General features: G+C 39.6%; 1 protein-coding gene across 2 annotated transcripts; it reads right to left on the reverse strand.

Annotated features, from left to right (window-relative positions):
- Positions 1-12: 12 nt before the first annotated feature.
- GTF2A1 (general transcription factor IIA subunit 1) lies at positions 13-26002 on the reverse strand. 2 transcript variants are annotated; one of them, XM_080617349.1, is made up of 9 exons: positions 25681-26002; positions 18271-18372; positions 15836-16040; positions 12757-12818; positions 10569-10644; positions 9009-9142; positions 7826-8146; positions 5761-5850; positions 13-2284 (listed from the first exon to the last, which is right to left on the reverse strand). In XM_080617349.1, exons 1-9 carry the CDS (start codon positions 25708-25710, stop codon positions 2177-2179), a joined length of 1128 nt encoding a protein of 375 aa, XP_080473475.1. In that variant the 5' UTR covers positions 25711-26002; the 3' UTR covers positions 13-2176. The 2 variants fall into 2 exon arrangements, with proteins under 2 accessions (XP_080473475.1, XP_080473474.1); XM_080617348.1 differs by having other exon boundaries at positions 12757-12821.

Below are 26002 nucleotides of genomic sequence, written 5' to 3' on the forward strand. Positions count from 1 at the left end.
CTATAGCTAAAGGCATTTTCTTCCTTTTATTGGTTTGGTTGTGCAGCACGACAGGAATTTTTCTGAAGTCTACTAAAGACCTACTGGTAACGATACAGAAAAGGTGAGGGAAAGAATTAACTGGTACAGTATTGTTTTCATTGCAGCTGTACAGAAGTGTCAACAGTGGTAAAAAAATAAAATATCCGCTTTGTTTGGAAGAAAGCAAACACCAATCAGTTTGAGATAGCTTGAAGCCCCAAGCCAAAAATGCACTCTAAACGATGATTCCATTACTTAAGAATGAATTAGAAGAAACATTTAACTTTTCATAAAGCTTACGCGTGTAGATGGCTTACTGACAATCATGTGGCTCTAGATACAGCCTACAAGCACTTTCAGTCTGTATCAGAGAGCCAAGGTGTACAAAATCACAGAAAAAAAAACCCTCTTTTTTACAATGTCTAGAGTTTTCTACATACTACTGAAACTATGAATGCACTTGGGGGCAAGTAAATCAGAGAGAATGAAAATCAGAGCAGTCATTATACACCACTAAAATACACTGACTTTGTTAAATAATATTCAAAATTTCATTCTCAAGCAAAAAAAAAACGTCTGAGATCATGGTTCAAATGTCTGCTTCTGAAAGTCTTCCCAATTTAGTCAATTGTAACTTCACCCTGTTTTTTCCTGCTTTTCCTGACCACCCAATGAAACAAAGTTTTTTTGAAATGGTGAGCCACATGAGCATCCTTCCTCCACACTTTCTGAAGTATAACGCCCATTCCCTCTCCTCGTTGAAAAGTAACTGCATTTCCAAAAGCAGAGTTTGCAAGAATAACCTATGCATGACAAAAAGGTGTTCACAAAAAGGAGAGAAAGGGAATGAGGGGGGAGCAACCTTATTGCTTTTCACAGAGGAAAACAAAACCCCACCTCTGGAGAAGGCAAGTGAAAAAGTGACTACACAAAGTTTAGTGCATCCAACTGCTTGATTTTGTTACCAAGACCATCTAATGACACTAACAAAATTTGTGTTCTCAAAGCTGTAAAGCTCTCCATGAAATTACATGCCACCTGGAAACTTCAGAGAGATTAACCACTGCAGGTAACTTATGGCTACAATTTTAAGTAAAGCAGATCTTTGATTAACAGAGTTGCAGCCAGGATGTTAGAATTTTTATGCAATTTTCTGTATTACAAATTTAGTCATTCTTGTGGTCTGTTGAATTATTTGTGGATGTCTGGACTATGGATGTAATCCACAGGTGAAGGAATGAATTATATTATGCCATTACCTACGCATTTGAATCAAAAGGTCTGCAAAGCCTTTAAAAAAAAGATAGATTTAAAAAAAAAAAATCAATGGACAGTTTATTAGTTGTTCCAGTTCAGTGATGCTGAACCACAACCAAACAGCAAGAATATAATTACCAAGTTAAGCACTCTGACTTGTGTGCGGCAGAGTTGCTTTGTATTTAAAAAACACAGCCCTAAATAAAAGGGATCACATGAAATTAAAATAATTTTGTAATATAAATGATCATTCTACTGCTTTGTAACTGCAAGGAACAACCACCTGTTTATGGGGAACTGAAAGCAACAAATAGATATAATAATTAATGAGCATATCAGAATTAAAAATATTTTCCTTATACAAGTTATTTAAAATTTAACACCTTAATTCTTACCCTTCTGTACAAAGCTTGCACGCAGTTTAAGTAACATTCTGACCATCCTCACTACCAAAAGGAAGTGTTCAAAGCAAAGATTTGTACACACAATAAGCATTTTCAGATTAATAATCTATCAAAGGGAACAGTTCCTTCAATCAATGGAAGAAGTATTTTAAAATTGTAAATCAAGGGCAGAAGGGAGGGAGGGGGGAAGGGGAACAAAGCCTTACATGCTAAATACCAGCTGTAGGTACCTGTATGTAGAATTGATAATTAACGTATTCCTAACACACAAAACCAGCTCCCAGACAATGCTATAGCTGCTACAGTCCATGGCTTGCTCAGCTGAAGTAGTGTCTTTGTTGCCACATTTTACCTTTGTTCCAATATTTTTGTTTATTGTTTATTTCTGATGTGCAGATACACATTTGATTAGAGTACACATCCAAGTCTCAACCTTTCCTTCTTTTTTTTTTTTTCCTTTTACAGGGAGTTTTTTTGTTTTGTCTTTTAAAACTTCACCATTCTGCATCCCCAATGGCTTTGGAAAATACATAATCTCTTCCATTAAGATTCATGATGCCATCTTTGAGATGAAATTTCCATTTGTTTTTACTTCTGTGAATCTAAAAACAAGGAAAAAAATTGAACTATTAGTCTGTATCAGATATAAGTAATACCAGGTGAGTAAATTGTAAGGGCAAGAAAAAATGAGAATAACTATTAGATATATATTACTAAATTCCTATAAATTTCAAAAATCAATTCTGCATTTAACTATGAAAAAAACAAAAATTTTTTTTCAGTACAACAGCCACAAAGCTCCACTTGAAAGCCAGAAATGCTTTTTCAACCACCGTAACAGAAAGACTAATGTTTTAAACCAGCCCTGAAAGGGTAAAACACTAAGTTTTATTACTCGGACCTCTTGTGCAAACTCTTTTCTTCATGAAAGCTAGTCTGATTATGTTACGTATAGATAGCTAGCTGGCCTATTCATCAAGGGGCAGACTAAATAAAATCAAGAAAACGTCGAACGGTTTGGGCTGGAAAGGACCCTAAAGCTCATCCAGTTCAAGCCCCCCTGCCACGGGTAGGGACACCTTCCACTAAACCAGGTTGCTCAAAACCCCATCCAACCTGATCTTGAACACTGCCAGGGATGGGACATCCACAACTTCTCTCCCACATGCCATCCTCACAGTGGTAAAAAATCCAACCAAAACCCAGAACATTAATTCCGTTCTTCCCCCCCAGGGAGTCCATATTTGTGAAGCTCATAACATAATGGATCTTCAGGTTATAATGGGTATTAATGTTGACACAGAATAAGTATAAAACAACAGTTTTATTCATATTCTCTTTACAAAAATAATCCATCTTGAAGCAACTCTTCTTTCTTTATGCCTATTCCCAAACAAATACTACCCAACTACAGGAAGCAAGTTAATCCATGTGCTGAAGGGACACCAGAGAAGATAAAAGAACAAGAAATATATGTAGTCTTGCAGACTTCAATTATATGATGCCTACTGAGCAAATATCAATGTGCAGAATTGTGGCCATTTTAGATATTATACAGTCGAGTGCTACTTCATGAAGAAGCCAAGTCAGGAACCCACAAAATACAAAATCCCGTTGGCTCAAAGACAGCATGCAGAGTTTACCTTAGAAAATATCACCAAAACTAACAGCAACTATGTACGACAAACATTTTCCCATGGGCACCAGAACAGATAAGACCATAGCCCTCAATCAGTTATTAGCAGCATCATTTGGTCTGTGCTCACTTTAAGCTAAAAAGTCAGTGGCAACTGAAAATGAAGAAGGAAGAGTCTGGCTTACATACTCTACATGCCCTTCCGAATGGCATTGAACAAAATTCCCGCAGCAGAAGCATCTGAGCTGCCATGAGGTAAGGAGCAAGGTCCTCAGATGAATAAAGATGGGAAAACAAAGGTAAAAACACTGTTCCTACAGTGATCATTCCAGATCACGAGATCATTCCAGAAAAGATTTGTGCTGAATGGAGTCTGCATAGTTTAAGAATTCACTAATCATCTGGAAAACTACAAAACATCACTGACTGTACATAAGGACAGTTACTGAACAGCTGCAGAACGATGTTACTGCCCTAACTTATTGTGTCATAAAACACTGGTGGCATTCAAAGTATATGAAGATAGTTAACAATGGAAAAATACAATTCCAACTTACATGGATAGAAAAAATGATGGGTTTAAAGTCGACAATTACAAGTTCGGAATGAGATCCCCAAGTTCTAAGACTCCTCCATGGGAACATCAGCTCTGAGTTCAGTGGGGTCAAAAGCACACATGAACTATTGCTGAACACTGCTACACCACTTAATAAATGAAAGGTTCACCTGCATTGTGAATATCTCTGATCCTCCCTCAACCTTACCTACTTGTATCAAGTAAGATACAGAAGAATAAAACAGATCTGGAGAATGAAAGTAAGAACAATCAAATATTTGCACAACTGTAAAAATAGCAACCAAGCAAAGCGTAGCTCTGATTTCAAGGAGATGACTGAGGAGGGTTATGATGGTCTGCAATATCGTAAAAGGCACCAAGAAAGCAAAGAGGGAACAATCTCCTAAATAAACAAGTAGGAGGCATCATATGAAACTAATGGGATGAAAAGTAGGTAATTCTCCACACATCATTTATGAAACTTCTTGTTATAAGACAAAGATTCAAAACCAATCTAATTTCTGACAAATTAAGGAAAAATTCCCCTGCTGACCATCTGATACAAAGCCACTATAATCACCCTCAAGTTCACAGAAGGATGGTAAAATGTTCTACATGAGCATCACAATCTTCCTGTCTCACTGTTCTAGAGGCACCCACTAACAGCTGGTGCTGGACACTAATACAAGAGGGAACTCTGCTCAGAATAACTGAGCTAATCCTGTGTATTTTATAGAGACAAATTGAATAATGCTTGTTTGATAAGTGATGAGGGTCCTTTCAAAATATGTGGTGCTAGAGGTTAATGGTGGACACTGTTCTCTACAGAGTTCACATTCTTAACTTTTAAGAGGATGAGGATTTCAAAGTAGTTCCTGATGCTCAGCTTTAACAGCTCCCAATAAGCTTTTCTGACTGCTATTTTTAGGCCCCTCACTATCCTCACAAACTGCCCTGAAACTAACAGTTTTGGATTACAGTCTGGAGAAGACAGATGGCTGAGATGCAAATACTGATACCACTTTTCTCTAGCTTAAATTCTCTGTTGAATCTGATGACAAGTCTAAGCAGAGTCTGAGAACAACTAAAGACCTTCTAAGCGAGGCATTCTTCACGACATAGGAGGTTTTATTCAACAAACTTAGAGATTTTCTTTCTGCTTTAAAAAGAATCCTTATTCATTATAGTCCAATTATTCTAGCATAGCAAAAGAAAGAAAATCCACATTGAATAATCTTTCCACATACTATCTCACTAAAAAGTTGCCTGATATCCTCTAGACACATTTAAAATAATTCCAGACATGGATGAATTCCTGCATACTCCAGGACAAATATGCATGAAGAAATTAGTCATTACAGAGGAAGCAAGACAGCTCTGCAGAATTTAAAGCAAGATAAGCAAAAGCATTCCACATGGCCATTTCAGTAAAGAATGCAAAGCACAGAAAGAACCTTCTCCTCAGATAACTATTTATCATCAAGAAGAGATACTTTTAGTCATCAAGGAAGTTTCCCACAAGTGTAAATCGTAACTGCTTTTTCCATTCCCCATCACAGCAAATGTTCAAACTTCTTACAATAGTTCGCTTCTCCTCAGCCCAGAGGGCTGACCTTTGCTAAAGGTCACAAAAACACATGACGAAAAAAAAGAAAATGCATCCAAATCCTTTTAAGCTTTACTCATTATCAGGTTTATACAAATGTGTCACAGAAACCTTGTTTTAAAAAACAAACAATAGGCAATTCTTACATGACCATTCACATTATAATCTTTACAGATCTACCTGTACTTAGCAGCCACAAAGATATTTCTTAAAAAATATGACTCGATAGTAAGAAGAACAAAGAAAGTAGAATCCTTGGATTCTCTTCAGTAGAGTTTACCTTATCATACTGGCACACAACAACATTTTCTGTATCGAACAGTTCTTGTCCTTCCTCATCACTCACATCATCTTCACTGTTAAGAGGCTCCTGAAACACATGCAAAATGTTACGCTGATTAATAAAATCAAAGTACTTTTGATTACTCACATAAGACTATACAGTCTTGTGTATGAACTACAGGACCTAAAATTCATTTGAGGTGGTATCAGGCTTTCCAGCAGAAGGCTGATGTATATACGCTTCATTCCCGCGGTCCCTCCTAAGACGCCCTTACCAATTCTAATTTGGTACTTCAGCGTCCAGGCCAGACTCTGGGCACAGCAGCTTTTTATCACCACAACTATTCCTGCTCTTTTTCTGTATCTGTTCCAGTGATTGCAATTTGTCTTTACAAAAAATTTACCATTACACAGATTTTTACATACAAAATAACTTCTCCAGACCTAGAATTTATTTTCATGTCCCTTAAAAATTACTTTCCTTCTTTTCCTCTTTCTCCTAACACTCTTCCAGAAAAACTTGGGTGTTTTCTTTTTCATCTCATGTAAATACACACATTTCAAAGCTAAAACAACCTCTAATAAACACAGAGTAACTTTTCCGAAGTCTTCCCATGTTTTCCCAAATATGCAAGATAAATGGAAGAGAATGCTAGTGAAAGAAGAAGAAGTTCCAATTCCTTCCAAATTAAGACTTTAAGTGACTTCAAAAGCTTTAAGGAACTGGTCCAGTCTTTAAGTAACTGCTGATGAACACAGGTAGCAGAAGCACCAGGAGATCTCTGGCATGCTGATAATAAAGTCTTGGCATATTAAAAAACAATTCCACAAGAATGCTACCATTAAGACACTATTAGAAAGTACTTAATATTTAAGCATGATGACCTACACTTAATGAGGCAATTATTACAACATTCAAACTGACATCAATGCTGATCAATATAGTGGAAAAGTGATGTGAACCCAACCTAAGTTGTAACAGAAAAATTCTATTAGACTCCACTGTAGAGGTACTACAGAAAGCCTGGTTTAACTCCTTGACAAAAATTAGCATTTTTACATGGATCTACTACATGGGTAACAGAGACTGTGAAATGCTACATGTGCTTCTCATGCTGGCATTTTAAATGGAACCTTAAAATAATTACCAAGGCTGCAGAGAACTGATCTGACGGTTCAAAATGCATTTTAGGGATAGATTTAAAGAGTACCAAGTTTCCTGTCAAAGACTAAAATAACAGTACTTTCAGCTTATTAGCATTCCCTCCCCAACTTAAAAAAAAAAAAAAAAAAGTATCTAATTCTTATGGGGCATTTTGGTGCCCCAAAATTTTGGCACACCAAAGCTTAGTAAGAGCCACTGGCTCAAGTCCAAAACCAAGAAAATTCAAAGTCTAAATTAAGCACATATTGTTAAAAATGCAACAAGTCATGAAGAATATTCACTCCTGCTCCTATCTCCTGATTTCACTAAATCAAGGTCAGGTGTATTTCCAGAAGTTGCTTTATAATAAAATTGGAGTTCTCAGGCTTGTTCCAGCATAACAGAAATCAATGGAATACCCACTGAGATAAAGGTCAGACAACATCTATTGGTTCTGTCACTAAATATACGCTGAACTAAACCGTCTATTGGTTCTGAACTAAATATATGCTCTCCTTTCTGTCAGTCTTCATAACACATTTCTTTTGTATGCACTCATTCCCAAGTGAGTTGATTATTTCTGTTTCCATAATTCCATGGCTGACCTCTCCATAACATCAGAAATATTATTGCTTAATTTTTTTAAAAGGGCATTAAAGACAATTAGCAGTTTTTGCTGCATCCCCCTGCCTTTCCCAGCTGCACTTCAAGGTGCCTTGCTAACACACACACACACAGTTTCTACAACTTTGATATATGAAATAAAGAAACTGAAGTACAAGGATAAAGGTCATATTCTCAAAACTACTGGAATATAAATAATATTATTTGAAGCATATAGTTTTCTTTCAAATATTGCAAAAAAAGACAAAATGAAACACAAGCATGCTCCAGTCTTCTGAAATAATGTTAAGTTTACCTCTTCAACTTGGCCATCTTCACCCCCATCTTTTTCTTTGTCTTCCTCCTCCTCATCGTCGTAGTCTTCTTCCTCATCTTCTTCTTCTTCAGATGATGTGTCCCCTGCTCCATCAACTTGGAGAACGAGTGGTGCTTGTGGTTGTGCCTGTTGTTGTTGTGGCTGCTGCTGACCAGCTGCAGGAATCTGTGCTTGCGCTGGTGTAGGGGCAGCCACTGTTGTAGGTATGACTTGTGTTTTATTTCCTGTAAACAGGATCTGCTGAGGCTGAATAATCACTCCCGTCTGCTGGGAAATCCCTCCAGGGATAGGAGCCAAAACCTGATGGAATATCATTGCAAGTGCTGTGGCTGCTACCGTAACAGACTACCACATCACTCACAGAAAACAATTAAAGCATATTAATCTGACATGCACTTATTAAAGAAATGAGTTACAAAGATTCCACCTGTTTCAGATAAGTATTATCTTCAATAATATACCTGCTTTCACTACTTGGTGTTCATTTTCTGCATTTTGCATTGCTGAATCTAAGAAAACCTGCTCTCATTCCATTCTAAAACATTAGCACTACTGCCACACCTGAGTTCCAAGCACAGCAGAGGAATGTTTAAATTCAAGTAAAAGATTATTTTTAAACCTTCTTTATAAAACATTTAACTTTAAACTCTCTACAAATTGTTCTTCATGCTTAAATCGCAGAACTGTGTGTGACACAGTGCTAAACTCAATGCTTACACAATCAGGACACACAGCTGAGCTTGTAGCTGAACAAAAATCATCGTAAACCATCCTGTATTCACTACTAAAATAATCAAGGGAGTTGTGTATGTTTGCTCAGGTATTTTCTTCTAGGTGACACAACAATTTTAACTGATAAACACATTTTTAGAAAGATGTAGACTAGGATTATGATATAGCTGTCATCAGGGGATGCACAAAAGAAATTTTAAACTGCAGCCAGTCAGAATTTGGCAAGAATGAAAGTGACACTGAAAACACCACTTCAAAACTGTGCATTTTTAAAAAGCACTTCTTAGCACAATTCTCAATTTTTTCTTTTTAAATACACCCTTTCTGACTTTGTGTTCTATTACAATTTGCTCACAAAAATGCAACCCTCTAGTAATTACTGCAATGTTTTTTCTTTCAAGTGTACCTACTGAAATTTTTTTTTTTTTACCTGCTGTATAACAGGTGCTTGTACTCCACCAGGCTGCATTTGTGGTATGACCTGCTGCTGTAGAACAACTGGCTGCTGTGGCTGAATGATATACTGAGCTCCATTTGCAGTTCTAACTACTTGGAGGATCTGGCCTGTAATAAAATAAATGTCAAACTAATCAACTGTAGAAATCACTTTTAGAATGCTCATAATTTAGAAGCTTGTTTCCTGGAAGAACACCAATGATAAGTAAAGGAGAGTATTTACATTTCACTTTCATAAGTGAAAAGATACTATGTTGTAGTAGCTGTGTCTGAAACAAATACAGTTGTTTATCATCTGAATAGGATGACGAGGTATGCAATCCAAAAATAAATTCACATATGCAAGCCAAAATCTAATCCTTTAACACAGCACAATACTTTAAATATTAGCTCCCACTTCTGAACATTAATCATGTTTCAAAACATGATTTTACAGATACAAATAGAAATTAACACATACCAAAATAAGGATACAGGTATTCACACCACAAACCCTCTATCCACTGCTGACACTGTCATATTTCCAGAGTCCTGTCAGACGATTTCCCTTCCTCACATTTTTTACTCTAATTACCAAATTAAAAGAAATTCCTCCATGCATAACTTTCTTTGCAATATTATCATGCAGTTGCCTTTTTGAAAAATCTATCCCTACAGCTACTATCCAACTCACCTTTCTGTTCCCATAACATCTGTACTCCATTTTATTATCCTATAGCTTTATCATTATATCTTTCCTCACTTCACAAAACGCACCTAAGATTCAGATGCCCTTGGAAATGACCCACGTCTGAAAAGGAAGTGCTAAGATATATTCCAACATTAGTTTTTCACATTTCTGATCAGAAAGATGTGGGAGGAGAACGAATTAAAATTAAATAATCCTGAATTTGACGCATTTCCTTCAAAGACTGATTTTAGTTCTTGTTCTCCCTCCACAGCAAAATGCTAAACCCTATTTACTGAAATAACTAAGTATATCTGAAAGAAGAGTCTACTCTAGTCCCTTATTTAAGAAAACAAACAATAAATATTTGTAACTGATGAAAAAAAATTATGACCACAACAAAAGTAACAAATGACAGTCACAGATTATTCTATGCTATGACACAGATGTGCTTCCTTAAAAATTGAAAAGATGTTAATTTCTAGAACAGCTACACATATAGATTTTATTTCAACTGTATATACATTAAACATTCAAATGTTTCAAGCAGGGAGGTTAAGTCCCAGGTGATTCTGAGCAGACTACATGAATCACCCTTGCCTGCCTTCTTGCTTCATGTACTTCTCTAAAAAGTGGAGAAAATTTGCACAAAATCTAACCCAGACCACAGTTAGGTCAGAACCACAAGGTTCGTAAGTCTACCAAGTCAATGAGCTAAAGAGTCCAAGACTAGTGGAGAGACTGCACTACCTTCTAAGAGTAGATTCCCAGGTTCTGCTTTTTAACTATATATAACAGGGAGTAAAACCATAATTTTTCCCTCCCAAGCACCCTCAAAACCATTGATCTGAATGTTACAATAGTTACCTGAATTTGTAAGTATCTGCTGAACAGGAGTAACACCAGCAGGGAGAGCCAATGTAGCCGCAGTGGCTGCAGCACTCTGTAATACAAGAACAGCTTTTTAACCAGAGACATTATTGCCGGTGCTTCATCTCGCTACACGCTGCCTGAAAAGACATACCTTTTTAGTGCTGTTTACAGTGTTTGCACCCAAGTTTCTGCAGCTACTGAAATGCAGGCATTAATCAACTCTACAATGTACTACATATAAAAATTATTTGCCTTCATCCTTAATAGGAAGACTGAAGCAATCACTAAGCATCACACCTTAACATAGGTCCATGTGGTTTCTTGCTTTATCTGCAAGCTCAGATTTTTTTTCCTCCTCTGCCAAGTACTCTAACAGAGTACAACACTGCACTGCTCATGTGGCAATTTTACTTATACTTTTGTAAAGCAGCTAAAGGTATGCCTACAAATCTGAAAAAACATACAGTACTGAAGCAGTGATCATGCTTCCCTGTCTTGTTTTCACATAGAGCAGTAACCAGGTTTGCACTTTTCTTCATTCTGTAAATGATCTGCATTTCAAGTACTGCGTAACACAGCTCTTTTGACTGAATATATGCACACAGCGTACTGACTGTTCACAGATGACTATTTTTTTGCTCTGAAGACAGCTAGTTAGAAGAGAAAGCTGAAGACTCTCAGTGGGTAGTGATCTGAACTTAAAAGGAAACTGAATACCAACACAATTATGGGAACTCCAAACACAAAAATCTGCATTAAGTCCTTAACTCACAGAGCAAGACAGACTTCTCCATTTCAAGGGTCTAACTTCAGCTGCCTATCAAAAAGCCTCCCTTTCCCTACTATAAAGGAACCATGGCTTCTCCCTCTTTGCTATGGAAAGGACGTAAATATTTTATTACAGACTACACACTTCCTGTTTATAAGACATATGAACTTCCTGTACTGGCTGGTTAACATAGTAGTTACAACTGCCAAAATCAGAGATCACCAAACAAACTGAAAAGTGCTTGTCTGCATCCTCATGTCCCAGACAAAGGCAGATGAATAAACTCTCAATACTCTCTGCCTTCCATAATATTCAAGCTCTGTCAGATCCATTCTTTAATACCATCTTAAATGTTTCTAAAAAATCACACATAGTAATTTCAATTTGATCCTGTAACTGTTTACCGAACAGTAGCCATCTGTGGTATACAATTCATCTACATTTTGACAGCAGCAGAGTTTTAAAATATGGCATACTCATTTTTCCAATGCTCATCAGTAAGATCTAACTGAATAAGACAAAGTTGAACTGTTGGACTTGGGAAGTTACAAATCACATTGAAATGACTGCAAAACATGTAAGTAAAAGGTAGATATTAATGTGCTCACAGGCTCTGGGTTAAATCATGCTACGCAAATAACAAATTTCAGGTTCTTTTCTATAGTAAGGTCAGCAGGTAAGGGAGAAGTGAAGCTAAGCAACCTGTTGCAGCTTTGACTAATCATGAAACAAAGTTTCATGTGCTTTTACCATAAAAGTAGTAAGAATATACCATAAGAATTCCAGTCTTAATACACGCCTATTTAGCTTGTATTAGCTGTTGTCTTCATCGCTTTGCAAACAATTTTTTTTAATTAAGCTAGGGCATTTAAAGCAGGATAAGATAACCAAAATAAACCTCTAGAGATAGAAACTGCAAGAAACGGATGAATGATGATACCATTTCATATGCTACTATAAAAATTAATGAATCAAATTAACATGACAAGATTGATGTGAATTGCTAAATAATCTCTGATTTAAGAGTAGTTAATGATTCTTCCTACATCTAGCCAATACAATATGCTTGTACTAGTTAGTAGTGTTGTGTTGGCAGATGATGAGCACATCAACATGCAGATTCACACCCACAGTACTCCAAATTATGTTTTAAAAAAAAAAATTTGGTTAAGCACATTTAAAGCAGAGGGTCAAGGTAACTCTTAGATTTGTTATCAAAGCTGAAGACCTAGGTTACTGTTCCTGGATTGTCAGAGCAGCAGTAAAACTCAGAAAGATGGCAGGCAGCTATGCAAGTGTGGCCTAAATTACTTTTAAGCACTGATGACTAATACCATACTTGTTGTTTACTATTTAATCAAAACAACTTACATAATGACAGTGTATGGGCATATAAACTTCTGCTTCTCTTACCATGCCTGATGCATTCATGTGTGGTATAAGCTTGGAATCTGGCACGATAACTTGCTGCTGAGCTGCTAGAAACAAACAAAAAAAAAAATAACATTTCATGAAAACTATGCAGTCTGTCCAAAATAACATCAAAGCCAGAATAACTTAGAAAGAATATCACCCATACATCAGCCAAGCTTTGTAACAAAAACAGCTACTGAGCAGTCTCTGCTCTTCATAGAATCATAGAATAGTTAGGGTTGGAAAGGACCTTAAGACCATCTAGTTCCAATCCCTCTGCCATGGGCAGGGACACCCTGCGCTAAACCATGTCATGCAAAATTCCATCCAACCTGGCCTTGAATGCCACCAGAGATGGAGCATGAACAACTTCCTTGGGCAGCCCATTCCAGTGCCTCACCACCCCCACAGTAACGAACTTCTTCTTTATATCTAACCTAAACTTTAGCAAACTTTTGGTAACTTCAACTAGGGAAGACACTGAAAGCAGATAAGGATAACTGCCCTACTCCAGTTACTGGTCTAGTCTGAAGCGAGCATCCACATCAAGTTGTCATAAGCATCACCATGAACTACTCTAGAAAAATATATTCTAAATGAACAACAGTTCAAGAAGTATCTGAGAATAAGGCACTTGAGACATTAACAGACTGGCTACATATTTAAACACACATTATGGCTCAGAAGTCCTTGCTCTGGAGGAATGAACAGTACCGTCTGTGGAAGAAGGGGTTGCTGCATGCAGAATCCACTGTCCCTTCATACAATTAAGGCAGCAGCATTGTGCACAAGGAAGCATAGCAGGACATTACTAAGTTTTACTTTGAAGACAGTATACAGCAGCAGCTCTGAGAAGCTGGCTATTCTAGCTTCACAGATCTTATTTCAAGGGCTTCAATTACCTATTCAAACCCCAAGTAAAGCAGTATTTAAAATGTATTTCTGAAAGTAAAGGTATTAGTGAAATGCTGATAAACTTGCTGACATCCAGTATCAGAGTTCTCCAAAAGCATCAATTCACAATGGCTGATTCTTAAAACTGACTTAAGCAAGATGAAGTGTATGTTAACAGAATGCAGCAGTTAGCCTGAGTTACATCTAATCAACATAATCTTATGATCTTAATAGTCTTCCTAATGTAGCAGAAGCAGATGAAGTATAATCAACCACCTATCCCACCCAGAAAAAATACAAAATAGTTTTGATGTGCTAAATGAAATAGATAGCTTAACTATACAAATAACCTGCTGATGATCTAGAAGTGCAAAAGCATCCTGGTATGCGGAACAAGCAGGTTACCAGTGCTGATACAGCGGCAGCAAATTGTAAAATGACAAAAAAATTTGAACAAACTAATCATCAACAAGGTATTCTCCATCCAATCCTATAAAGCAAGGACACTTAAGAATACTGAGTTTCTGGAATAGATTTGGGGGAGGGAAGGCCCACAACCCTGCACCAAGACCTGAGTCCAATCCCTCCAACTTTCAGAAAATCCAGGGAGGGCAAAAGAGCCCCAGGACATCTTGTGATCCTGTGCCAGGACCACACACAGGACAACAGGAATCACCTTGCCAATTGTCCTGATCTCTCTCTGGGACTGCAACAAGTCATGCAAAGAACTACTACACCATCTCCCCCATGCAACAGAGAAGTCAAGTAATTCAGAAAACTGCATGTCTGTGATTAAAGGGTTTTGATATTCTAATTTCATTTAGCCTTTAGCCTCCACACTGTCATTTGGTCACAAGCCACAACATGGGGCAACAATAAATCAGTTTTAAGCGTATTACTACAGGCAGGATCTTTTCTACCCTAAGACACAAATGGGAAGACATGGATCTCCCTATTAGCAGAATCACAGCTGTTCCACCAAGGCGCCACTAGAGGTCACGGTGAGCAGACTTTCCCAGTTCTGCTGACTGTAATTTAAACCAAAACACTTGGATTATTTGAAGCCACGTGTATTTAGGGCTCTTAATCTCAAAATTAGTCGAAACTGAGATATGTCCAGCCAAAATACAAAGTACTATAAGAAAGGCAGAAAGGGAAAAACACCCAAACAACCCAAGCACCAAATAAAAGAACAACCAAACAAAAAAACCCCACCCCAACAACAGGTTCTTGTCACATTAGTTCTCCTCCCTTTTGAATACACAGTGGTTAGGTTTGGGGGTAGAGAGAGACAGCTGAGGAACCAGCTCACAGCTATCTTTTGCACCCATAACAACAGAGGTTCTGATCCATGAAATCTGATAAAAATACTGAAGTCTGTGACTGCCACAGATAAATATTTTACGCCACAATTTTAGTAGCACACTGAAAACTCAACTCAAGCATTTTGTAGGCGGCAGATTGGTTTACACAGCATATATGCAGTAAAATCCAGCAGTATTTATCTTAGTTTTCAAATGAAATTGTAATTGGTAAAAATGTTTCCCTTAAATTAATGTCTCCCTTAAACTAACGGAGAATACACAAGGCAATGATTATAAGAAACAATACTGTTATGGCTAGCTAAAATATACTTACACAGTACACAATCTTCCAAGACCACAAAACCACCCAGCCATTATGATTTTTACTCGAAACTCATTCAGGCATGAAAAACCATCTTCCAGACAGACTCTTATACAAGTATTTTTCACGTCCCAGCATCCACTTCCACTGAACAATATAATATGGGGGTTTTAAACTGATTTGCTCCTAATCACACTAATACCTCAGGACTAAATTGTCAACTGCATACGTGTATCAGCTTGAAATTACAGAGTTGCTAATGAATCTTTGACAAAATCTGGAAGTCATGAACTCTGAGAACATAACTGACATAGTAGAAGACCAAAAGAAAAATTTCTCTTTTCCAAAATCTTCTGAAGAATGCAGCTAACACAAATACCAAGTTGTTATCACCAAGCCAGCTCTCTTGACCCACTACATGGACGCAAGTAGAGACAAAGTTAACATCAAAACACAAAAGTTATCCATCAGATAAACATCCTGCCCTAGATTTAGAACATACTAAGGAGTTGGTCTAACTTTACAGCCTTTCGCCAGAGAGGTTAGAGAAAAGTCTGACCTTGCTGAGATGCTGGAATAAGGACCTGTTGTGGCTGAGACTGCTGCTGCACAGTCTGCTGTGGCTGAGGTTGTGTGTGATGATGGTGGTGATGATGCTGCTGTTGCTGCTGCTGTTGCTGCTGTTGCACCTGCAACAAAAGTTGCTGTTCTTCTGAATGGAAGCCATCTACAGCCTTGGACTGCATCAATTTGTTCTCCCACAGCTAGTTTGGAAAAGGAAAGAGAAATCTCCATGTACCATTTTTACTCAGCAGGATTTTTAACAATATAAAGACAGTATTCCAAAACTGAATTTTTACAGTTTATCTTGTGCTGCCTACTTAGCCCAAAAAGCCCTCAGGAAAATACAGACTGAAAAAAAACTCCACACAGGTAATGTTTTAAGAATAGGAACTTAATATCCCATAAGAACTGTCAGTCCAAGCTTAAGTTTTAACATTCTTTATTTATTCAACTGCGGAAGATTTCTAATAGCCCTAACAGAAGCATAAATAGAGATAAACTGGTAATTTTAAAGTAGCCTTTAAGTGTTCATTTCTCTACCTTCTCCCTTTCTTACCTCTTAAATCACAGAAACAATTCTTTATGTTTTTATTCTTTCCTCAAGCCATTTCTTCTTGGAACTCCTCAATAAAAGCTGCTCAAAGACTACTGCCTTACAACACAATTCAACAGAAACTAACAGTATACCTAATACCTCTGTATAAGCATTTACATAGTTTCTATCACAATACCAAATTCAGTTTCTCCCAGCCCTTCAGTTCTTGATATCAGCTGACATGTCTCCAAAGAAAAGCAGCTCTTGTAAACAGACAGCAACACAAGTATTCCGTAATACAACAGACAAAAAGACTACAAGAAAATAGGGCTCCTGTCGTGATTTAAGCCCAGCTGGTAACTCAGAACCATGCAGCCTCTCGCTCACTTCCCCCAACTTCTTCCTCACCCTGCTCCCGGAAGGATGGGGAGGAGAATCAAAAGAATGTAACTCCAAAGGGCTGATCAGTAACTAAGGTATAACACAAAACTACTACTGTTACCATCAATAGGGGAGAGAATACAACTGCTCACCACCCGCCGACTGATACCAAGCCCAACCTGAGCAGTGATCTAGCCCTTCTGGGTAACTGCCCCCATTTATATACTGGGCATGACATGCTGTGGTATGGAATACCCCTTTGGCTAGTTGGGTCAGGTGTCCTGCCTCTGCTTCCTCCCAACTTCTCCTCCCTGGCACAGCATGAGACTCAGAAAGTCCTTGGTCAGAGTAAACATTACTTAGCAACAACTAAAAACATCGGTGTTATCAGCGTTGTTCCCAGGCTGAAAGGCAAACACACAGCACTGCACCAGCTACTAAGAGGGAGAAAAATGACTGCTACTGCTGAACCCAGGACAGCTCCCTAAGCCTTCCACTTCAATACATTATTTCCTTCTCAGCTCTTCCCTCATTCAACCTGTTCTGACACCATTTGCAGAACATGCCTGTGACACAGACACCACAATGATTTTCTTACAGTGCTCACTTCATTATCACCCAAGCAAGATCATGGTTTCATGGAAAAATTCTTTACCTGTTTCTGTCTAGCCAAACTCAACATTCCTTTCCCACTCCATCCATTTTTTAATACTTCAAAAATACTGAGAGCACAGGACATCCTGCTTTCTGACAAAGTCCTTATTCAACAGCTGAAATAACTGGGCACCCAGTTTCCCAGTTTCCTTTCACTTTATTTCTTCCCCTTTCCCCTTTTCTTTTTTTCTTCCTTTTCTCTTGCCTTTTGAAGGGCTTCTTTTACTCAGGAAGAACATGAAGAAAGCCATAGGAGATCCATTAGAGCTCAGTTCAACATCCTCCCTTTCTTTTAAATCCTTAGTAACAGCTCAAACCCACTGTATGCAAAACAATTCTGAATCTGGGATTTTTGGAAAAGCATGACGCACACAGTGCAATTTATTATGTACCACCCTCCAGAAACAATACTTCTGCAAGCCACAAACCATACATGCAAAAATCTGACAATGCAACTTCCCTTCTTCAGAAAGACAAAAACCTCAAGCAAAGCAGGTGTTTTATTTTTCCTGCAGAGAAACCTTAAGAATTGTCTGCCTCGAAAAAAAGACATATTCTCTGCCCCTCCCCTCTTTTTTTTTTTTTTAAGATACAACATTTTGGGGACACAAAAACCACTGAATTTGGATGCCTGCTGTTAGTTTATAACTAAAGTTCAACATGACAGGGAAAATAAACAAGGTGAGCAGATCTCTCTATACAGCAGTATAGTTCAAATTATACGGGGCTACAGATATGCAGATTAATGCAATGCTTCACTAACTAAAAATTAGTATTTCTACTGTGTACAACAGTAGCAGATCCAAAAAACCAACTGCTGCATCGGTCTACTAAAAAAAACCTTTTAAGTTGCAACTTACTGTTTTGAGTTCCATAAGAACTTGTTCGTCCACTCCTTCATCCAGGAAAACTTCTCTGACATCATTGATGACGTCTTCAATTACAGACCTGTACAATTTAGGCTTAAAAAAAAAAGTAACTGATCAGAATTGTTTTGAAAGAAACTTATCACTGTAACATTAAAATAATTTCCCTCCACAAAAAAAACCCTCTGATAACTCTATTACAAAATACACTGCATGTTTCTGAGCAACTAAAAAATATCCAAGGAGGCATAAATCAGCAAGAATAGCTCAAATGAGGTGAAAAGGTAAGGGAATGTTTGCTACCTTTTGTGACGTAACTACAGCATGAGTTTTCAAGCCCAGAGGAGTGTAACTCAAAACAGAGAAAAGGAGATTGTTTTCCATTCAGTCAATTTGTTACCTGCTCACCAATGTACATACTGAACATTCAAAAATATTTGCGTGTGTGCAAAATATTAATCTCAAAAAATGTTAAAAATTCAAAAGGATATTAGACAAATACAGACAAAAGAAAATTGTTAGTGCTTGCTAGCTCAACAGGAACTATATATGGCTCAGAATGATCTCAAGCTGAAAAACACTGAAGGCTCAAAAACCTGGAAGTATTATGTGAATATCCTATTCTTCCTTAGGCATCTGTTTACAAAACTACTGAAGAAACTATATAGGGCTAGACAGACTTCTGTTTTCCATCAGTACTTACATTTTTACATTAGAAATTTTTCAAAGCGACTATTCTATTATGCTGATTTTAGGCCTACACTGTCAATGGTGAATTGAATTGTCAATTCACTTAAGGTTGCCAAGAAAAACTGTGGAGTTTCCACTCCTAAAGATACTCAAAAGCCATCTGGACATGGTTGTGGGCAACCAACTCTAGGTGGCCTTGCTTACGCACAGACGTTGCAAGATGACCTCCAGAGGTCCCTTCCAACCTCAACCATTCTGTGAATTTTAAAATGCAGGTACAGTTTTAAGAAGAGAATAAACATACTTAACCTGATCAATTAAAGCACAAAATTTAACTCACAGCACCAGAAGATAACAGTACTATACACGTTCTGTGCCTTTTAAACAGTACGGCCTGGACCTCTCTCGTGCATGTGAACCTCAGCAGTATTTTGGTTGGGTTTAAATATCCATGCTATCTAACTGCAAGGCAGCACTATAAGCTCTAAATTAGGGTTGATGAATCTGCAGCCTGTGAACCATATATATGTCACTGGCCAACACTGTTGCTTGGGATGGGGGTAGGCCATTTTTAAACTCATCTGAAAGTAGCTACAACTTTCTGTAAGCTGATCTCTTCCTCTCTAAAGTTCCATAACTTCCTTAAGGAATAAATCCCAAATGATGCCACATACCAGATATGTTGTTTATACGCAAAACAATCACTCTGTGCTTGTGCAGTAGGTTTGGCACCCCAGGACGGCTGTGCCTCCAATACACCCATAGAAACCCTCCACCAAGCATATGCAGTTAGTCCAGCAATGCTGGAACTACGCAGATTTACTGCACACACTTGAAACATGTATTTTATGCATACACAGTTGCCTGAGGCCTCCCAGAAGTGTTAAATTTGCTACGTATATTCTAAAGATTATATTGTACATGTTACGGAAATTGTTCTGCCTATGCTATGGAATAATGGAGGGGGAATAACATCACACAATGTACTAGTCTGGAAAAGAGCTGAGTGGTCAATAAGCACAAAAAAAAGTTGAGTATCTTTGTGTTAAAATGGTAAATAAAACAAATCAACCAAAAAAAAGCCCACCACAACAATAACAAAACAACATAAAGGAATGCATTGATATTAGATAGGTAGAAATTAACCTATTTGGAAGCCTGGAAGTAAGAACTAAGCAGTCTGATGGCTGCATAGTGCATTATGTCCTTAGTATTTAAAACAAACTAGCACTGGGGCATAGTCAAGTGATTTTTCTTAAAAAAAAAACCCAAGCAAGCATTAACAACAAACAACAACAAAAGCCCAATGGGCAAAAAAATCAGTAATAATAAACAACCAGTAACAAGCCACTCTGCATTACTGATCCCACATCAATATTTTGGCAAGTGACAAGCTATCAGCAACCTATTTTTTTCTTCATTTTATATTTCAGCAGTTTGCCACTTTTCAGCTTTAAAACATGCTGCTGCAAGTCAAGTAGCTGAAGTGTTAGAACTCATCCTTTTGTTACTTGTCTCACAAAAAATTCTAGCCTTAAGCAACAGTAAGTTTGCCATCTTTGAAAACTACATTAACAGCACCTATGTTCAAAACTTAACTTCTTCAAAAGAAACAAAACATGCCAGACTACTTGCATACTTTTTTGTTTCAAAACAATACAGCAAGCTCATCTTATCCGGGCTTCAAATACAGAATTAATTATGTTTATAGAGACATTTAAAACAGACTTTCAAAGCCTATTTGAGTGCTATCATTTTAAATCTGCATAGTCACTTAAAAATACCAAGCATCATTAACAAGATTATTTTTCCGCTTGGATTTAATTCATAGCAGATGCAAAAAGACATTCTACTTAATGCTATTAAGTCCTATTATTTATATAATGAAACAAATCGCATAAAGCTTAAACGATTCAACTAGCACAGATATGCTACTTAACCTATTCCATATATTGTTGCTTATTGTATCAAAAGCATCTGCCGCTTAATGCCAATACCACACTGCAAATAAACATGCTTAACCTCTGGCATGTGATTTACCTTAACTTCAGTCAAGAGAACTACCTGCGTGTCTGAAATCACAACCAAAATTCCTGCAGGATGGAGATTGCATTTTCTCCTTCAATCTTCCTTTCTTTAAATCCTCTATTAGGTCCACTTTTCTAACAAAGCAGATTTTACACAAGCAGACCCTAAGAATTTCCCCCAGCAGTTACCTTCTCCTGTCTCCATAGGCATTCTTGTAATGTTTATTCATTACAAAGCCTCCTCAGTCTATAAAGCCATAGGAAAAAATATCAACATTCATGTTGATATTCGTACAACAAACTGACCCTACAGTCCAACAGTCTGCTTGGGAATGTTTCCTTCTTTTCCTGCTTAGTCAGGAAAAAAAAAAACAAACAAACAAATTTAAGCTGCTGGATGCTGGTTTCCGGTGTCCAGCATTAAGTGTAGCAAGAGAGCAGAAAGACAGGTTAAGAGCATAGATGTTCATTCTGCAATTGACACAGCATCCTTTTGCACAACTTCCAACAGCCCAAGCAAGCAGCTAAGCCCCCCAAAAGACAACAGTACCACAGGGGTGCAGTGACCCTAGCGCAGTGCTTAACAAAGCCACCAGCAGTTTGCACATGCATGTGTCTCTCCACATGAGCCACACAGTGCACTGCATATAGACGAGTGAGAATTTTTCGATGCTGTTCTTATCACGCAGTATCCCAATATATGATACAGTCATGGCTGTATACTTAGAAAGGAGGGAACAGAGAAGAAAACATCTGCACACTTAAAATGAAACAGTGTCTGTCTGATTTTACCTATACATGTTTACACAATACTCAGAAAAATCTTGTCCGGTTGAAAATATTCCCTTGCGTGCACTCCTACTGAACATCCAGCCCAAGTGGATGCAACACCTTCCACAAAGGGAGCAGCAATGCCTTCAAGAGCCATCCATAGTGGAATTTTGAAAAATATCACAGGATGCTCTTTTCCTACTCCAACAGAGGTGAATCCAGTAACATTACAAAACAGCCTTGAGCCCTGGTCTTGAAAAGGAAGCACACTGTATGGTTTTAGATATGCACTAAATGTTGGCTTTAAGCATTATTTATATGATGTTCAAGCTGTTTATACAAACCACTTAATACTGGAGTTGAATGACAAAATTATTTTCACATATTGCTTACTCAAAAAATAAACATGGTAACATAATTACTGAACAGGTCTGAAGATGGGACAGCAGGTGAGTTAAGCTTTCCAATAAATTTCTGCATTCAGTCAGTAAAAGGAATGAGAACATAATGGAAACTTTAAAGATTGCTATTAAAATAATCATGCTTTCATCTGGTTTATATTAAAGTGCCTCCCTCATGAAATTTACAGCCATGTACTTTTTAAGCTCTTTTAAGAGCAAAATACTCAAATCACTCTTCAATAAACACTATTCCAAACACTCACTATAGATTAAAGACAACAATTAAAATTCCTGATTTATTAGATACAACCACAAACACATAGAAAAGATCTGAAATCTAGTACTTCCCCCTCTGAGAACATAAGGAAATGATTATATTTCACTTTCTCTGTGCATTTTGTAAAGAAAATGCCGAGTATGGTGAGACTGCTACACACGCACACATGCTCCAAATCCAAGGAGCAACCAGCAAGCTATTTTAAGAAATGCCACATGCCTTTGGGGGCTTACACTTCCTACATTCCTCCAGTTCAAGACTACAAAAACTGCATCTCTTTGTAATTATTATCACAACACTTGGGATTTCAGCAGTTTGGGCTTCCAATATCCAACACATTACGAAGAGATATACCATGACATGCTTTGTGCACTTGACAGTTTGTTTCTAGTTGCTTCTGCAGTTATCCCTGAAATATCGCTAATCATTCTCCTATCTGTGCAGTTACAGATGGAAACTAGGTACATGACTGTTAGAGGAGCACACTGTAAAGTTTTAGTCACAATTACATCAAAGATGTGCATAATAAGAAGTGACACATAATCTAGACTGTAAGCATTAAAATCTTTATATCTTGACACGAACTTTCACAAGTAAATTACCTTTGTCACCTACAGAATGTTATACTGCATATAACTTAATATCTTGTATTTTTCCTTTATTAGGAAAAATAGATTTCTAGCAATTCAGACTTGATCAGATGCTGACGTGGTACTGTTGCCACATTAGGCTCAAAGTCTAGCTTCCTAAAGTTATCACCTGGTTGCAGTATTTCAAAATGTTCCAATTCATCTTTGGTAACCCTAAGGTAAACACTGTGATCCTTGGTATGGAATGAAACTTGAATGTGACAAACCTGACCACACACAATTGCACGGCTTTACTACTTAATTCAAAATCAAACTAACGCATACCTACTATTGGAAGAACGTTTGGTTTAAGCTTGGATTTTGCTATTCCAAAATCAATGCTCAGACACCTTCCAAGAGAACTTTACAGAAGTTATGACAGCACAGAAATACAGCCAAGAGAAAGCAAGTCCTAGTGAACTGCTGAACAGAAGATATTTACAATACTTTGTAGATTATTCAACATATATATTTTGCTTAGTACTAACTTGGCCGAAAAAGAAAAGCAAGCCCTTCAATTTAGTGTATGGAAACAGATCCTTTTCTTGTAACAAAAAAATAAAGCCAGAGATTTATAAACAAAAAGACATCGAACAGATTCAGACCACACACATTCAATATGCATCCTACTGAGTAACTGCCTTGCATAATGGCTGACTACTTTCCTAACATGTCCTGATAAAAAACATGATGAAGTAGCAAAGCAGCGCTGCTACTTTGCAATTGCATGACCCTAACTCACAGGCAGGTCTCTAAAATTTCAAATTTGGAAAGGAAAACTACGCTGCTTTCCATTATTTTGGTATACTGTTTTGCAGAATACCAAATATTGCAGGTAAGCTAAATACTCGTGAAAATCCTAAAACCTTTTCCCTGCCTGGACTGTAATAAAAATATTTGTACACTTTAGTCACCAGAAATGCACAGAAATCATTGAGTAGTATCTGCGGCCCCTGACCCACAGACTGAACTTTAATATTAAATATTACTTGTAGGGCAACAACTGTAGTCAGACCTTGGCAAAGCGCCATGAAGTAAGGACCACATCTCTCCTTGATGTGCTGAGTAAGGACCGTTTAAAATCTTTTCCCCACCCAGCAAAAAAAAAAAAAAAAAAAAAAAAAAAAAAAAAAATTCGAACAGCTTATGGGGGCACTGCCATGTGTGCGAGCAATATGCTGGGGACAAAGAACAAAAAACCAGAAACACACACACACAAAAAAAAAGGAAAAAGGCGTAAAAAAAATGCAAACCGGTTCAAATGCACCAGAGGGTGAAAACTGTATTTGTGCAATGCATAAAAGCAAAGAAAAGCTCATTTACACCGGCCGGGGCCGGCAGAAAGCATCACCGCTCCGCAAGCCGGTGGCGAGAGGGACGGGCGGCGCTGATGGAAGGGAAACCCGGCGAGAGCCCGGCCGGGATGCGAGAGACCGGCCGCCCGTCTCCCTGCCTCCGCCGCGGACGCATGCACCTCCCCACCCGCGCTCCGCGGTTCGCTCCCTATTTAAAGGCTGATGTGGTGTTTAAATGGAGAGGCGGTGACGTGGGGCTGGAAAGCACCTTCCCATCCGAGCAGAGTCTATATTAGAGAGCGGCAAAGCTCTATATAAACAGGGCAGCCACAGGGAGGAGGAACACAAGGAGCAGGGAGGCAGGAAGGCAGGGGGAAGCCATGATGGATCTGAGAGCCACAGACAAGGGGGCCGAGCCCGCCGCCAGGACGCCGGGTTTGTCTCCTCCAGCGCTTCGGGGCGGGGGTCGCGGCCGGGGGCGCGCCAGGGGGAGCGGAGCGCGGCGGCCGTGGCCGGAGCCCGCGCAAGGCTGTGTGACTGCTTGTTGCAAACCTCTGTGAGCACAAGTGCAGCAGCGAGCCACCCGCCACGGTGCAGAAAGCACGAGAAGGGAACGGAGAAAGGGGATTTTTTTTCTTTTTTAAAATAAATACTGCCTCGCTCCTCGACAGAGGGAACTTGAGGGCCTTCGATCCGGCTGGGTTGGGATAAGTGCTTTACAACCATCGTCTCCTTCTTACAAAGCAACATAAAATGGCTCCAACGGAGCCCGGGCGGGCTTCACCGACACCACAAAACCGAAACCTGGCTTGGGCGCCCCTTCCCCTCGCCTCGGGACAGCAGCGGACCGGGAGGCAGCGCCCGCGCTCTCCCGCCGCCCGCTCCGGCTCTCGCCCCTTCCCCGGGCGGCTCCCTCCGGCGGCAGCGCCAGCGCCCCCCGCCCTGCCGTTCCCCTCCCCACCGGACCCCCGGCCCGCGGGCGGCGGCCCGGCCCCGGCCTCCCCCACGGGGCCGCCCTGCCGCCCCCGAGCCGCCGCCCCGCGCCCCCGCCGCCCCTAGCCCGCCACCCCCGGCTCCGCTCTCTCCCTTCCGCCGAGGCGGCAGGCGCCGGGCGCCACAAGTTGTCTTGCCGCCGCGGGGGCGAGGCTGCCCCGCGCCCCCCCCGGAGCCCCTTCCCGCCAGGGGCCGGGACCGCTCTAGGCGGGCGGGCGGCGGGAGGGAAGGGAGTGCGGGGGAGGGGGGCGGCGGGCCACACCGGCCACCTCCGCCCGCGCTGCCCCCGGGGCCCCCCTCGCCCCCCGGCCCGGTCCTTACCACGGGGTTTGTGTTAGTCGAGCTCGCCATGTCCCGAGCCCCCCGGGACGCCCCCAACCGCGGGGGGGGGAGTCGCCCCTAAAACAATAAACCTGCCTGGCTGCGTCCCCCCCAGAGCCCGCGCGTCCCCGGCTCACGGGCTGCCCCGCGGCCTGGCCCGACCTCTCCCGCCGGCCCTGGGGCTGCAGCCGCCGCCGCCAGCCGCCCGCTCTGCCCACTTCGCCCCTTTATATAGCGAGAGCTGAGCAGCTGCGCGAGCGGCCAGGGCGAGAGGGGGACGCGGGCGGGGGGAAGGGAGGGGGGGCGAGGCACCGCGAGAGCT

Source organism: Psittacula echo, assembly GCF_963264785.1.
Source record: "Psittacula echo genome assembly, chromosome: 5".
Taxonomy (NCBI): Eukaryota; Metazoa; Chordata; class Aves; order Psittaciformes; family Psittacidae; genus Psittacula; species Psittacula echo.